Source organism: Cervus elaphus, chromosome 12 (assembly GCF_910594005.1).
Source record: "Cervus elaphus chromosome 12, mCerEla1.1, whole genome shotgun sequence".
NCBI classification, from domain to species: Eukaryota; Metazoa; Chordata; class Mammalia; order Artiodactyla; family Cervidae; genus Cervus; species Cervus elaphus.
Window position 1 is genome coordinate 11063276 of NC_057826.1, and position 16900 is coordinate 11080175.

Below are 16900 nucleotides of genomic sequence, written 5' to 3' on the forward strand. Positions count from 1 at the left end.
TACTGCAGTACTACACAATCTGCAGTTGATTGAATCCATAGATGCAAACTACGGATGCAGAGCGCCAACTACAAGTTATATAAGGATTTTTGACTGTACAGAGGGTCAGCATCCCTAAACCCTGTGTCATTCAAGGGTCAACAATATAGCCTTTCCTTTCCAGCAAACCTATAATGAGTGACTTCCAGTTTCTTATGAAATTCTCATAATTAATGAAAACTGTCTATCACTTGCTTAAAACCTCTGGCTTTCATCTTAAATGAAACTGAACTCCCTTTTGGTACATGCAAATGTACCAAATGATGATCTTAAGTCATTTTAGGATTAAGCTCATGGTTTCCGCTCAGAATAAATGGATTTTTATAAATGTGTGTGTATGCATGCATATATGAAGTGAAAGTTGCTCAATCATGTCTGACTCTTTTGCAACCACATGGACTATACAGTCCATGGAATTCTCCTGACCAGAATACTGGGGTAGGTAGCTTCTCCAGGGGATCTTCCCAACCCAGGAGTCAAACTGGGGTCTCCTGCATTGCAGGCAGATTCTTTACCAGCTGAGCCACCAGGGAAGTCCATGCATGCATATATATACACACATATTTAGTCTTTTAACCTTTCTTTTGGATTTCATACATATAAATGTGACAAATAAAATATAAACTTGGTACTTTGTGTGTGTACTAAGTCACTTCAGTTGTGTGTCCAACTCTTTGCAACCCCATGGACTGTAGCCCACCATGCTCCTCTGTCCAGGGGATTCTCCAGGCAAGAACACTGGAGTGGGCTGCCATTTCCTTCTCCAACTTAGTGCAGAGAACAACAGCTAATTCATCAGATAGTCATGCTACACGAGGCCTTACTATATGTGAGTTTTGAGGAAACTGGGCCACCTCAGTTCAGGTCAGTCCCTCAGCCACGTCCGACTCTTCACCACCCCATGGACTGCCTGCACTTGTTTCATCCAGGACCTTCTTGATCCCTTCGTCTCCCTTGACCCCACAGTCATCCTCAGTTCCTGTCTTTTAATTGCTCTTCCCACTTCTATGTTTGTGCTGCTCCAGCCTGTTTTCCACAGAGGCCAGAATAACCTTTGAGAAATACACATCAAAATATATCATTCCTCTCCTCAAAACTGTTGATTACCTTCTGATCGTACCTAAGGAAAAAAATCCGCAAGCCAAATCCCACCTCAGGACCTCACTGCAGTCACTCCCCAGGCTCAGGGTGCCCTAGCCATGGGCCTTCCCTCAGTTCTTCACACACACCGAACTCTTTCTTACCTCAGCACCTGCACATGAGTCTAGAACACCGATTTCTCACCACCTCGCTGGAACCCCTCACCTCCTACTTTTTCCATCCTCCGCCTATGAGTTTTCATCTGGCTGATTGATTGATTCGTACTCAGCACTCAAGTATCGCCTTCAATATCATCTCCAGAGGTAACTTCTCTGGACCTCAAATCTAAATGTAGTTCTTCCTATTATTTACTCGTCTTCTTATAGTTCTTACCAGTTTTTAACTGCATTGTGTTTTGTATAGTTTGTTTAATGTTTTTCTCTTCTGCCTTCCTGAAGCTTTCAGGATCATTTACATCGATGTTTTATATTTGCTCTTTGACCAGCACATAGTAGGTGCCAAATTAGTAATTGTTGAATGAATGAATGAGTATGAGGAAGAAAAATGAAGTGTAGTAAATAATTAGAAAACATTTAAGAGGGAAAAATGCAATTTTTACCATATATCAATGAAAGATATATTAAAGCATCTATTTTCTAACCTATTTAGTTAGTCGAATTATTCAAAGATATAATTCCCTTTTTTCAGCTAAGATTTGAGGAAAAGGACAATTTCATACAATCCACAAGGATTCATTTTTGTTTATATATTAAATATTGTTGAATGAGTAAGAATATTTATAATCATGGAAAGCAGTCTAGGTAAATATATTTAAAATCATTGAATTGTTTTTACTGACACAGTATTTCCATCCAAGAATTTGTCATAAGGAATATTGCTAAACATGGGAAAGTTTATATATTTAAAGATATTTTTCACAGTGTTTTTTATAGGAGTAAAACATTGGAAACCACCTAAATGCCCAGAAAAGTAATACCTGAGTAAAGCATAGTATATTCACTAGATAGTATATGAGTGGAGGAAAAACAAGTGAAAGCATTAGTCACTCAGTCATATTCAGCTCTTTGCAAACCCATGGAACCTGTAGCCCACCATGGTCCTCTGTCCATGGAATGCTCCAGACAAGAATACTGGAGCGGGTTGCCATTTCCTTCTTGAGGAGACCTTCCTGACCCAGGGATCACACCTAAGTCTCCTGCGTTGCAGGCAAATTCTGTACCATCTCAGCCATCAGGGTAGCCCCGCATATGAGTAACTTAAGCTAAAGGTAAAAGTAACATAAGCTAAATGTAATGATTTTCTAAAACTTTATATTAGTGTTGTTGTTGTTTAGTCGCTAAGTCATGTCTGACTCTTTTGTGACCCCATGGACTGTGGCCCACCAGGCTCCTCTGTCCATGGATTTCCCAGGCAAGAATACTGGAGTGGGTTGCCATTTCCTTCTCCAGGGGATCTGCCTGACCCAGGGATCAAACCCTTGTCTCCTGCATTGACAGGCAGATTCTTTACCACTGAGTCACCAAGGAAGCCCATTTATATTATTAAATGTAAATAAATGAAGAACACAGAGTTTTACAGTAAATTTACAAATCTCATCCACAGGGAAAAAAAAGTCTGGAAAGAAATATGTCATGCTGTTATGGCTTTAGGTGATTTCCTTCTCTCTCTCTTTAAATAGATTATAATATTACATTATGGTATAATATAGCTTGTATCTTGAGGTTCAGTTTTATTTTCAGTACATTTAAGTGAATCCTGAGCCTTACATATTGTGATGATTTGAACTGAAATGCCCATGCTCTCTTTTTTCAGGATGACAGAGACTTTGCTGAAAGCTCCCATGCTCATGGGTTAGATCAGTCATCTTGTTGGCAGGATCACAGTCGCTTCCTGTCTAGTCCACGATTTTCCCACTTGAACTGTAAGTAATGATGCTCAGTACTAGCTTTTAGATTGGATTAAAGAAAATTCAGTTATGGAAAGATTAAAATGAAAGACCAGAACATGATAGTAATATTCATGTTGTAATTTTGAAAAAATTTTCATTATGAATCATACAAATAATGCCTAAGTACATTTATAATATTAACCAACTTACTAAAAATATATGGAATCCCTTCCTTTTAGACTTTACACTTCTCACAAAAACTTAAAACTGAATCACCAAATCTTAATTAAGCAATTTTTTTGGCATGGAGATTGCTAGTAACTGTGGATGAGTGAGTAAGGAAGTTAGATTGTATTGTAATAAAATCCAAGTCTTCAAAAAGTAGAAAAACTATTCAGAGATATCTAATTTTGTACAAAGAATAAGGATATGAAAACTATTATTGTGTAGGTTTCATTCTGTGAATAACACACTGTAAATATTAATAAAAGGTTATAACATTAACAAAGTGTGAGTCTGTTGACCCAGAATACCTTCTCCCACCACGTATACTTCACCTTCGATGCAGTGTCGTTAAAAAAACCTTCAGAACTCATGGTTTTAAGTATGGTTGCTGTTATGAGTGCTTGCAATGCATTACAAATTACTTTGAAAACTTTCTTGGAATAATTATGGAATTATTTGCTATTCAAGTGACATTTTATTTACTGATTCTTCTCTTCACCCAAGAGTGAACTCCATGATAGGAGTGATGTTTATACACCACTGTTTCCTCAGCATCCTATATGGAACTTGGCACATAGTAAATGTTCAGCTAATATAAGATGAATGAGTATATGAATTTTTATATTTCAAGTCCACTTTTATCCAAGTCATTTGGGATTCAAATGTTAATAGATTCTTATTTAGATCATCATTTAGCTCTTCAGTTTTCCATGGATATAGAGTTTGTACATTCAGTTGGACAAATCTGTCATTTTAAAAAGCTAGGTTTCCATAAAATAAAATATCAAAATTAGCCACAAAGAAGTAGGTCAAATAGAAAATAATAACTCTCATTTTTTCTGATTTATATTCATGGATTCATTGAATAAATATTTATCAGTTTCTGACAAATGGTTTGGCTTCCATTATATCATGATTATTTTATTCCAACAGTTAAGCATTTTCCCTTTCCTGTCCTAACCATTTTGCCAAGTGATTTTATATATTTTCATAAGCCCTCTACTATTCTAATCTGGCAGTCACCCTTCAATTTGGATCATATCTCAGGTTGGTTCTGGTACCTCAAAATATGATATATATGTAGTTATACGAAATTTTTATTTTTCATATTAAGCAATGGAAAAATGTCCTCAGGTCTGCTTGATGTATGAAAACATGGACGAGGAGGAGGGTGGGGACCGAGCACCAAAAACAACATGGATCTTATCCTTCAGACGTCTAAGAGCTTGGAGACAAACAGCACCAGGGTGTGAGCACAGAGGTCTCTGTTCTGCTGGTGTTTAATTTTGCCTTTAAGACTTGCAGAAGGCTCCTTAGAAAGGTTCCTATAAGAAAGTGGTTGGAAGACATTAAGGGGAAAACATCAACATTTTTAGAATTTTATTTAACATTATGACAAGCAGTAAAAGAAACTATATTTGGCTTTTCACTCAGTAGCATTTCATGACTAACACTGGTCACTTCCTAAGATGTAATGCTCACAGGCTGCTATAGGCTTCTATATAAATATACTAACACAGAAAATTAAGTAAGAATAAGAAAACAATATTATTGAGAACATTATTTGGATGAGAAAATACTTTATTAGTCTATATTATATAATCTGACTGAAAAACTTAGCTTAAAAAGTAAACCTCTTTATTAATTTATTGATTATTTTTATATAACTATATATTTTGCTATTATTCTTTTTAAGAAGTTTTATGATTTTCCTCCCAAACCTACCTCCTCCATGTTTTTAAGGATACTTTAAAAAGTTTAATCATAGGTACCTATTGTTACTCATTTTAGGTAATTTAATAAACATTTCTGGAAATAATATTTATTCTAATTTACTTTTCTGATGAACTTTGAATTTTCTGTATGTTTTTCATGATGGCTTTTGGAATTGAATTATGATCACCCTGAATACATCTCCATTTTTGTGGTACACACAGTTTCAGCTTAATTATAGAAATTGTCCTGTCCTGAAAATTTTCTTGACGCTACAAAATTAAAAAGGAGATTTGTCAAGATCAATAAGGAGAAAAATGGAGCCTGTAGTAAGTTGATAATACAGGGAACAGAAGACACCTTAAAAATATCATTAATGCCCTCAGAGATATGAGGAAATTGTGCAGCCACTAAAAAGCAAGATACTATGAAAAAGGAGCACGAGTTAAGAGATCTCAGAAATTTTAAATATGAGAAACTAGAAAGGTGGAAAACAGCAAAGTTGAGAAACCTCAAAGAAAGCAGAAGATAAGGAAAAAGGGCAATAGAAGAGATAAGATATTCAGAAAAACCAATGTAGGAAGGACAGACCATGATTAGTGAGAGTCCTGGAAAGAGAGAAGAAACAAAACAGAACAGAGGCCAGAAGTGGGCAGATGACACGGCCCACCCAATAAATGGCTATTGCCCAGCTGTCGCCCTGAGATTTTTTTCTTCCCCTTCCTCCTGTATGGATGGATGGCCATGCTTCTTTGGTCACCCCAGGCCTTCCTCTGCTGGTTTCAGTTCTCTTGCAGGAGCACATCCAAGAAAAGGAGGTAAATATTTTCATTTTCGTATTTCTGAGAATGGGTTTCTTCCATTCACACCTGACTGAGACTTTGGCTGGCTATAAAATTCTGGGTTAAAAAAGACTTTCCTTCTGAAGTCATCACACAATTATCTTCCAAAATCTAGTGTTGCTATTGAAAAATCTTCTGTCTTTTTCGTTTGACTCCCATTCCTCTGCCATGATCATTTTCACCATTGCTACCCCCCTGCACCCCTGGCCCGGCAACTTTTAGGATTGTCTCTTTAACCTCCATGAGTTTTGTGATGGTATGCCTCCCCATGGGTCTTCTACCTATTTGCTCTGGGGTGTTTTTAATCTAGACATTTATATTCTTCAGTTCTGTCATAGGGAAAGAAGAAACAAAAGATTCCACCAGGAAAAGCTTTAGGAAATACATTTTTTAAAAAACCGGATAGATCATTGGATTCATTTGAGCACTTAGAAAAACTACTAGTAGGCACATGCAAAGTCTAACTGAGCTATTAGAAACAATTGAGGATGGTTATAGAGAAAGAGTAAATAAAAAATAGATAAATAAATAAAAACACAGGTCAATTAATAACTCCAGGGGGAAAAAATGAAAAGAAACATTGTCAGAGTAGTCCTATTAGGTTTGTATGAGCCATATTTACAGTCAATATAAATACTCACTATTGACATAACTGGAAGTCCAGACGTAACTATATAGGGAGGATGGGGTAAAGGGAAGTGGATGGGTGTGGATACGTCTAAAAATGATAACTCAGAAAATAGCAATATAAGCTTCTTTTTCTTTCAAAAACTGAAGTAAATACGGAAAATAAAGCTAAAAGAGTTGATTGTGGTTGAATCCAGGGAGCAGGTGTGTGGGGTTGGGAGGGATGCGGCAAGAGACCGCAGTCTTTCTGTGTAGTCCTCTGGTGCTGTTTGATATGTGTATGTATGGACACTCTGGCTAAAAAGGAATCTTATAAAAATAAAATGCTACTAAGAAAACTCCAGCTTTTATGTCTGACTAGCATGTGCTGGATTTTCTTGTTAACTTCTGAATGCAGCATGAAAGCTGGGGGTGGGGGGTGGGGGTTAGAGCAGCTGAGACCTGTGTGGAGACAAGGAGGGTAACTGAGGTGCTGAGGTTGACGCGAGTTTCTGAGCCCACGGAACAGGCTCCTTCTGATTCGGGTTGGGATTCGCCCTGGATGAGGCTCTTTTGTCTGTGCTGAAGATGCTAAGGCAGTCATCCTGCTGACTTCAGTGCCCCGTCAAAACTGTGACCGAAAGCACAGAATCACTGACCACGGAAAAACAAAGGAAATGGGAAAATACTGCATAATCTGTGGTCTCTGAAATGACCCAGCCTTAATGAAAGTTTGTTTTCAGTAGTAATTTATGTCAGCTTTGTGTAGTTCAGGTCAATTCAAGAAAAGGTAGATGCTTCCCTGCCAGGAAGAAGGGGAGAAATGTATAAATTGTAAGTTTATATGACCATTGGAAATAGGAACACAGAAATCCATTATTTAGAGCCATGATTACTACCAAATTTATCCTGGCTGGCTGGAAGCTATGGCCATGATTCAGGACACTCTTTTAGAAGGCTTGGATTCCATTACCTGTAGCCTGTAGACAGTGGGGGCTTAGTAAGGGAGACTCATAATGCCAGCTTTGGAAACTGTCATTTTTACTTTTTTGTAAGTAGTGACTGACCACTGGTCTCCATGTATAGCTCCTTGTAGGCTAAAGGACACAACTTCAGGACAGGGCTTTCACTCCCAGGGCCCAGACCAGACTGGATTGGAGTGAAGTCTGGAGCAAACTGAAGACTTCTCAAAGTCTCAAGTTCTTTGAGATTCAAATGTGAAATGTTCATGGAGTTGGTATCTATAAACTCAATTTTAAACGTAAATGCAAATTGCAATTTTTCTATAATTCTAGCATTGTTGTAAATAATGTTTATTTAAATAAATAATCCCAGAAAGAAAGGACTGTGGTTTTTCATGGGGTTACTTTAGGAGTTGAAAGTGAATCTTACATATTAATTTAACTTGAGATTCTTAGAAAAGCAAATCAATGAAAGTTAATAAAAAAGAACTTTTTTTTTCATTTCCTTAACCTCAGATCATACTGCTCTAAAAAGAAAAGTTAGTGTACTTAATATGTGTTAAAGGTGAAATGATAGAACGTACCTGGACCAGGACTTTATATTAGTGAATGGGAGGTTATAACTGAGCTGAAACCTGAATGGCAAGAAGAATCAGCTGAGTTAAAATTGGGTGGAAAGCATTTTGCTAATCCAGGGGCAGAACTGGAAAGACCCCAGAAGGAGGAAAAGAGGGAGGAGAATGAGTGAGGGAGAGAGTGATTGGCAGAGAGCATGGTAGGAGATGAGGTCCCATGGCAGTCTTTTCAGCCACCATCAGATGTTTGGATTTTATTCTAATTTCACTGGGAGGCCATGGCGGGTGGGGAGGGAAGGGATAATGCAGCAGAGTGACATAATCTGATGAACATTTTAGAAAGACAATTCCAGTGTGTGGAAATGGGGCAAGATGAAAATAGGAGAGAAAATGGTGGCTTGGGCTGGGATGATGGTATTAATAACAGAGATGGTGTGAAGCAGAAGGACTCAGGCGAAATGGAAGGCAGACTCCTCAGAACTTACCCTTAAATGGGACGGGTCCAGCAGGCAGGCCACGGGAAGGAAGGAACCAAGGTTTCAGAAATTGGGTGGATGAGTATGTCATTTTCTAAGATGAAGAAGAGCAAGGGCTAGGCAGGCATCAGAGATAAAGAAACGAAGTGGGAGGACTGACCGATACATCTGGATATAGGCATCTGGAGCTCAGAAGAGAGGCAAGAGGTGGTAGAAAAAGAGTAAACCTAGATTCCATATCTAGTCTCAGTTTGCTTTTGTGTAAAACAGAAGTTTCTATAAAAAGGAAGCCCTTCAGATTTCTTCTTCTAAAATCGTGCGCTTTAATGTCACTATATACTGATCAACACCCGCCTTCTACCCTCACTCTTCAAATCCAAAACAAACATATGACATGAATATGTGGGGTTTTTTTTTAATATAGTAAATTATTTTATTCCTCAATTGAAGATTTGGTAGTCCAGGTAAAGCTTATAGAAAACTAGTAACCAAATGCAATGATTACTTACAGTTTTGTCAAGCCAGGGATTATATTCATCCGGGTTTCTTTTTCTCTTTTCTCTTACCCTGCCAGCCTTTACCCAAAGAACAGTTGCTCCAGACTCACCTTCAATCAAGGAAGATGCCCCAAGTTTACTGATGGATGGAAGAAGTCCACAACCCAGAAAGGAGGAATACGAAAGCAAAAACAGCAAAATGTAATTAGTTACTCTCCCTGAGTGTTTTACAAATAATAGTATGTGTATCCTTGCCACAGTTTGGCCCAGATAATCTAGCAGACCTGTCTGCAGCGTCTGCTCTTCAGCATTGCCAAACACTGGCTGAAGTACAGTGCAGTCGGTCTTCGTGGATGATATAAGTTAAGCCAATCCAAATAATATCAGCTCGTGAATGACATACAGCTAACTTACTGGCAACTTACACCAGCAGAGAAAGAAGAATATTTTTCACCTTGCATTTTCCACTTTCAGGTGTAGTCAGTCACATTTTTCTGACCAAAATCTGGATTTTTAATTGAGGTCTTTCAAAAATGACTGGCTGAAAAATAGGAAAATGAGTTCTCCTTGAGGCAGAAGTTTCTGGCACTTTGAATTCAGGGAGCATTTGTATACAAGTGATTTTATTTTGATGCTTTCTCCCTCATAAATGATCATGTGTTATAACATGTCATGGAGATATGCATATATAATATTAGACAGTCCACTTTATAAATGCTCAGGATTGTTAACATCCATCATCTCAGCAGTCTGTTACTACATGCAGTATCTTAAAATTATTTCCAATCATCCATTTTTGTAACAATGAAGAATTTACAAATGAAATCTGAATTGTTAAGAGTTATAAAGAATTTGTAGCATAATTTATTTATTTGTCTTTTTGTGGCCAAAAATCCCCCTGTGATCACTCCGGTCATATCCTAGACCATCTTTGGTTTACTCTGACCAGAATCATAGCACCAAACTCCTGTGTCCATGAGATTTACTTGCCAAGAGTTCTAGTATAATCTGGTACTATCTGTCTGAACACTTTGAGTATCTAAGAGTCTTTCTCAACATCAAAGTGTTTTTAAGAACCTATTCTCTTTACATGCTGATTTACCAGTGAAGAAAGATTTTTATTAAATGCTAAATAGAAGTAAACATCCAGGAACTAAATCCCACTGGGTCATGATGGAAAGATTCTGAATGGAGACAAGGACAATAAAGCAGTATCTTCATAACGTGCATTACATTTTGTGTTTGTTCAAATCTACTTGCTTTTTAGATCTCTCACATTTCATAAAGATGTTTCTTGTTCTACTCAAGATGTGTTTTCCTAACTTACCATATTTAAACGTGCAGAATAAATGGCATTCTCCATGAACTCAAATGCAACAGTTACTACAGAAGACAGGATGTTTTATTTCACAATTTACCAGTACAACATATACAACCTCTGATATGCAGCCATGCATTTTATCATTTGTTCATTCCAAAAATCTTTTACTGACTTGTTGCTATAGGCTAATCACGGTGTTAAGAAGGAAAAAGAGACCCCCAAACAGGTGCGCATGTCCCAAACTTTATTTGGCATTAGGAGTTACATGAGAAAGGAGTGATGTGTTCATGCTGGCTGGAGAAATCCTGGAGTAGACACCACTAAGCAGGCTTGGTTTGGTTGTGTCTAACCTTAACCTTGAGACTTGGAGCTGCTAATGTGCTAACGAGCACCAGAGGTTTCAGTGCAAGTGGAATTATTACTCTTTAGTAATATCTGGGATATTAAGAAATTATGTCAGTATTTTCATTGATGTTTTAACTAATACCATTTTTATCTATGTGGATCTAAATGACTGGGAAGAAAACAAGGGAGAAATTAACAGGTTTTGCTTAAGTCCTACAGGTAGATGTTAGATAACTTTTCATTTAATGCATTAGTAGGAACTTCATGTGGTCCGTTCTATTTAATCGAAACTGATCTAAAACATTATTAGCTTTTTGTGGGGTTAAAAAAAAGGATTATTAGCTTTCTAAAAAAATCTGTGGTCATTAAAAAAAGTTACATCAGGCCAGTTAAGCCTGAAAAGTGGAGGTAGCTCAGATTATGTACTTGGCACATCCTTGAAAACATGTTAGGTGATGATTTTATAACAGAAAAGGATCTTATAAAAGGCCTTTTTTTTAAATCTGGAAAAAAAAAATTAAAGCATTGCATATTACTGAAGTCCCTATACTACAGTTGGATGAATGAGGTGTCTGACTTTAAGTATGGAACACACAAGAACTTCAAAGACAAAGTCAAGTTTTTGTGAGCAACAGTTTTGTCGAAATACCTTGGCCCTCTGTTTATGTGGAGTTAAATCCAAGGGCCTGTCTCCTCTGAGGATTTTTCCCATCTCTTGCAGTCACCATAAGCTTGAGCTGGAAATTTAAAAGGAATGCTAAGGAAACACTAATAGTTTGGTTTGTACATTTCAGAAGCCAGAACGGTTTTCCCTTTACTCACCCCTTTGGCAGGATAACGTGTGATATCAGCCCCATTGAGCTGAGGCTGGTCGGCCATGTTGCTTGTAGCACTAGGACATTGGACAGAATAAGCCTTATTCTGGAGACGATCGTGGTCCCAGACTTAATTTGAAGATTGACCTTTTCGGTTTAATAATTTTGATTCTTCTGGCCATCTTTCTCCCTAAACACACTAAACGTCCACTGAAGTTACTGAAGGCTGCAGATGGGAGAAGCACAGCTGCGAGAAATCTGGCTTGGTGTTTTTCCCATTGGCTAAGGTTGTTATTATTTCCTTGACTAATGTCTGATTTGAAGGCTGGAAACCAGTTGGTTATATAACATCTTATGCATCCGGCTTACCAGAATCACAAAGTTTCCTTCTTGTTACAGTTTACATATTTTTACTAATAGATATATTTACTATTACATATTTTTACTATAGCTGAACAAAACCGTGCACATAAGGCATTTGAATTGAAAGGTTATGTGGATAAAAAGCACCTCCTTGCTTAGCTAAGAATGCAGTTAAGCCTCTTTTTCTTCATTTTCCTCCTTTCAACTGTGGCAAATGCATAAGGCTCAGGTCAGAGGTATGTAAAGCATTCTTATAATCACAGTGATTATCACATGTTCCCTAATCTATATTGAATCTTATCATTAAAAAACAAATAACTGTTTTGTGTAGGACTTAAATCTTCCATATAATTAGGTGTTGTATTTACTTTGCAAACCCCTTTTTGGGAAGGGGTAAATATCTAAAATTGTTTTACTGAGAATTTGTACTATAAGCCCAACTACACGTTATATGGTGAAGGCCAAGAATGTAAATGATCATTGAGGAAGCTATTCCTTTTTCAACATTCTTACACCCCTCCCCAAACAAAATGTCCCAGTGTTTTCTCTCAATTTAAAACAAAACAGAAAATTTGTGATTTTCATGGCCTTCAAATGAGGAAGCTGTCCTCACGAAAGCATCTGGTTTTCTTGGATCAAAACTAAAGCATGAACCTTAAGCTGGAAAGTAAGTTTGGGAAAGTTTGTATATAAAGGCATTTCATGCTCTGAAGTATGATATGAAAATAGTCACATCTTTCAACTTTTAAGTTCTTGAAAGTTTAGCAGTAAAAACATATCAGCTTATTCCCTATTTGAGGAAAGACATTTAAACCATGAAAGATTCCATTTAGTTTCATTTCCATTCAAAACACAACACATCTCATTTAAGGCTAGGAGAAATGCTTACATCTAGAAACAGAACTTTGGATTCTAAGCCCCCAAATAAATTTCAGGGAAGTCTCCCTTGCTTTTGATCAGTAACAAAGTAAACGAATCTGCTGTGCTCTGGTAAAAACCAGCTGAACCTTCAAGTTCTAACCTCATCTGTCCCCATCTCAGCCTCTGTGGCTCTATCCACCCCATGCCCATGTCCCAATCCAAATCCAAACCCAAGCCAAGCCACTTGGAGTTTTACCAAGTCAGCTTCTACGGTTCACCCCTGGAGTCTGATACATCTCTGCAGCCTACAGTGAAGGAGCTGGCTGGCTGGTGTTTGTCACACCTTCATGTCTTTAAGGACCAGCCAATTAAAAGGACTTGAATGTCACGTGTCTTTGACTACTCTCCTGGTTGAAAACCCAGGAATACTGTGGCTGGTATCTTTGCTTCCATAATACAGCTTAACTCTGACATGGTCCAAAGCCATGAGACAATCGTCAGCCTGAACTTGTTACCTTGCTCTCTGCAGGAATATGTGGTATTTCTAAACATAGCAGCATGTTAGTTCTCTTTCAGGAGGATAGTAAAAACAACAAACATATAATCTGATGACCTCCACCTTTCAGGGGTTTCCCAGGTGGTGCTAGTGGTAAAGAACCTGCCTGCCAATGCAGGAGACATAAGATAAGTGGGTTCGAGCCCTGGGTTGGGAGGATCCCCTGGAGAATCCCATGGACAGTGGAGCCTGGCAGGCTACAGTCCATAAGGTTGCAAAAAGACACAACTGAAGTGACTTAGCATGCATGCACCACCTTTCAGAATGTAAAACCTTACGCTTTTGAGCATATAGGTGGGGGCGTGAAAAAAGTGCTGCAGTAGTCAAATTAGAGCCATACATTTAAAACCTGTAATTGTAACAGTAACTTGCTGTTCTACGGCATTGATTGCATACTTGCCATTCCCTGGAATGAATGCTGTTTTCCTCAAACTGGCAGATGGTGGACGTTTATGCCCAGACTGTCTTCTATCATCTCTCCATAGATCCTTATGAGTTGACAGCCTCTCATTTTTCATCCTTTGGTAAAGGATTTTGACTGGCATTATTTAAATAAATAGCAAAAATTACCACTTATCCTTAAATATAGGAGTTCTGTGTCATCTGTATACTTGACTGAAAATAAAAGATCAGAATACTGGCTTGAAGCAGTATTTTTTTTTAAACAGAATTAGTGAATATTAAACCACCACCGGTTCAGATGTCATAATTTAAGAGAAAATATCTTATTCTGAGGGAAGGAAGGATAATAGCATATGTTCATTTGTAACTAGTTGGACAGTCTCCTTTAGAGTCTGACTTCATGTTTTTGTAAAACCATGCCTCTTTTGCAAGTGTTACCAAGCCTCCAGAGTTGGTCCCCTAGCAAGGGTCCTCCTCCCCAGTGTTGATCAAGCCAATAGAACGAGAAGCAAAGAGGAGCTTTATTCTTTGATCAGGGAATGAAGTGGTATGAGCTCTGAAGGACACAGTTTCCTGGACAGGCCATGGGTGGGGCTGCTTTATAGGGGTCCCAGCAGCAGGGAGGGGAGGGGGCAGAGGTCTGGTGAGGGGGGCACAGCTGGGCGGCTGAGAGCCCAGATCAGTGTTGGGTGTGGTGTCTCTGCACATGGCCCGCTACCATCACCTTGAATCATTGTTGTGAGTTGCCTTCGACATAGCCCATCGGAGCTCTATCCAGAATGGCCATTTGGTCCTGGGAACCCTGGTCTGAAAGGATGGATTCGAGGCCTCTGCATGCTTATAAGCAAGTGGAACTAGACTAAGGACCAAGGGAGAAAAAAGTTAGATTTTATTTTATTACCCATATTCTATTTTTATTTCCTGTGAATTTTTATGGGCTTTGCCTGTGACAATGGGACATATCTTATTTTTATGATATGTTTTCCATCAAATTACAATCTCCTTTTTTTTTCTTCCCCTTGCAAATGTTTCAATTTATTTCTGAATCATTTGAAGCCACCAAGGGTTCAAATGGCTTTTAAAAGCCCCAACTTGGCCAATAGCGTGAAAACTTGTACTTCAAGATAGTGCATCTCTCTTTGTTCTTGACATAATTTCAATTGGAAATATTTTTTCCCTCCAAGTGTCTCTCATTTCTTCCCCTGGGATCCATAGTCATTTCCTAAGGATCTTTGGAAGCCGGTTGTGTCCTTGATTTGGGCCAGCTTGTAGACTGGAGTCATGCTCACGTGCCTGGGCATGCATTTCAAGATACAAGACAATGGCACCATAAAGAGTTTGTGAGATTAACACATGAAATACAAGGTGTTTTTTTTTTTTTAATGATCTGGCTGGTCTGTTAACTAGGTGTGAAAGACTTCTCTTGGTAAGACGAGTGTTTCTCTTCATCCTGTGTGATGATACACAGCTGTTTTTTAAAGCAGTTTGGCCATCGAATGAGAGGAGCTGACTCACTGGGTAAGACCCTGATGCTGGGAAAGATTGAGGGCAAGAGAAGAGGGTGACAGAGGATGAGGTGGTTGCATGGCTTCATTGACTCAATGGACATGAGTTTGAGCAAACTCCAAGAGCTAGTGAAGGACAGGGAAGCCTGGCATGCTGCAGTCCAGCATGGGGTCGCAAAGAGTCAAACACAACTTAGCGACTGAACAACAATATGTATTTCATATATCAGGACTTATTTCTATCCCCCCGCCCCCACTTTTTTTAACCTTAAAGCCAACAGAGCAATTCCCAAAATATGCGTCATGTTGGACTTAGGATTTAAAATCTAAATGTCTTAATATATCCCCTTACAAGATTTTTTTTTCCTTTTCAGCTCCTAAAGCCAGCTATTATCAGATCATACTGCATAACTCTCACTCAGTGTTATCCCTAGGGTAGTGGTAACACTAGTTTAGATTTTGTTTGTCCATTATTGCTGAGCACTTAGCTGAATAAGGGAATGAAGAGTGGCAGGAGTTCTGTAAAATGATATGAACACAGAGGAAGCTGTGTCGCCTTCAACAACAATATCTTAAACTGTTTACTTGAAAGAAGAAACTGCGGTAGCCCTCCATCCTTTATGTGATGCAGGGTCCTGGAAAGCAGCGTTGTGAGAAGTCCCGTTGAACTTGTGCACCATAATGTCCCATTTCTGATGAAAATGACACTGTTCCTTAATGTTCTTGACAGACTGCTCGCTGGCCGTGTGGACCGGGATGCAGAGTGACCTTATTGCAGATTTTTTTTTTTTTTTTTTTCCAGTCTGAGTGCCCTGTGTTTGTCTGTCATTTGGGATTTTCATCTTATTTATTCCACAGGTGTGATTTATGACGGCCATTTTGAAAACTTCCCATCACGCCGAACCTCGAGCCTTCGGTTACCGGAAGTAAAGCAGCCATGGCGGCAAAGCCATCTAACATGGTGGCTTTGGGGAGGTCAGGCAGTTAAAAGAAGTTCGGAGAAGCCTAGAGACTTTGGCCTCTTTTTATTTATTTATTTTCACTCCAAGCTGAATAAAATAGATGCATCAGTTCTAACGAGGAACTTCCTGCCCAGAGTCACTGGCAGAGCAGTCTCCTCCCGACAGCTGCAAACTTGAGAGACCTCACGCTGCTGGCCAAGGTTCATTCTGTGCTTTGACTTAAGACCACAGCCAGTAAAGCCAGTGTGTACCGTGGAAAGAGTTTCCCACTTTTTCCATTGGAGCAGCCTTTGGTGAGGTTAGTTTGACTGTTCCAAATTAACAGTGGTGGGTCATTGCTCATTTTTTATATTTTAACTGTGCATAAACCTACTGATTAGATTCCACTGAGGACAAATCATAGTTTTCTGAGGAAAACACATATCTTTTTATTCAGTATTCCTTACAGCACTGGTTTTCAAAGTATGGTCCCCAAACCAGTGGCACCAACAGCAAGCACCTAGGAGCTTGTAAGAACTACAAATTTCTCATCTCCAGACCTAAGGCTTCAGAAACTGGGGAAAGTGCCAGCAGTCTAGGTTCTAATAAGTCTTCTAGGTGATTCTGATGAATGCTGAAGTTCAAGAGTCATATGAACTTAAAAGTTCATTTGATTTCAGCCTTCTCTGAGTTTTAGTCTCTATCCCAAAACAAAACAAAGCAAAAAAATTATTTCCCAGTTCCTAATATGTAGTTTCCCAGGTATCCAAACTATGACTCCGGGCCCAGGTCACCTAGGTTAAGGAGATGAAGCAGTTTCCAAAGGTGCTTGATTTACTATTAGAGGTCACTTCTCCCTTTGCTTCA

At 38.7% G+C, this 16900-nt stretch overlaps 1 protein-coding gene across 3 annotated transcripts in view; it reads left to right on the forward strand.

Moving 5' to 3' along the window:
- The window catches only part of CEP128 (centrosomal protein 128), a 447512-nt gene extending 436381 nt beyond the window's left edge, over positions 1-11131 (forward strand). For all 3 annotated transcript variants that reach the window (XM_043918906.1, XM_043918908.1, XM_043918907.1), the window contains 2 exons: positions 2953-3061; positions 9002-11131. In XM_043918906.1, coding sequence (XP_043774841.1) covers positions 2953-3061; positions 9002-9129 — 237 coding nt within the window. In that variant the 3' untranslated portion in view covers positions 9130-11131. The remainder of the gene's footprint in view (positions 1-2952; positions 3062-9001) is intronic.
- Positions 11132-16900: the final 5769 nt, after the last annotated feature.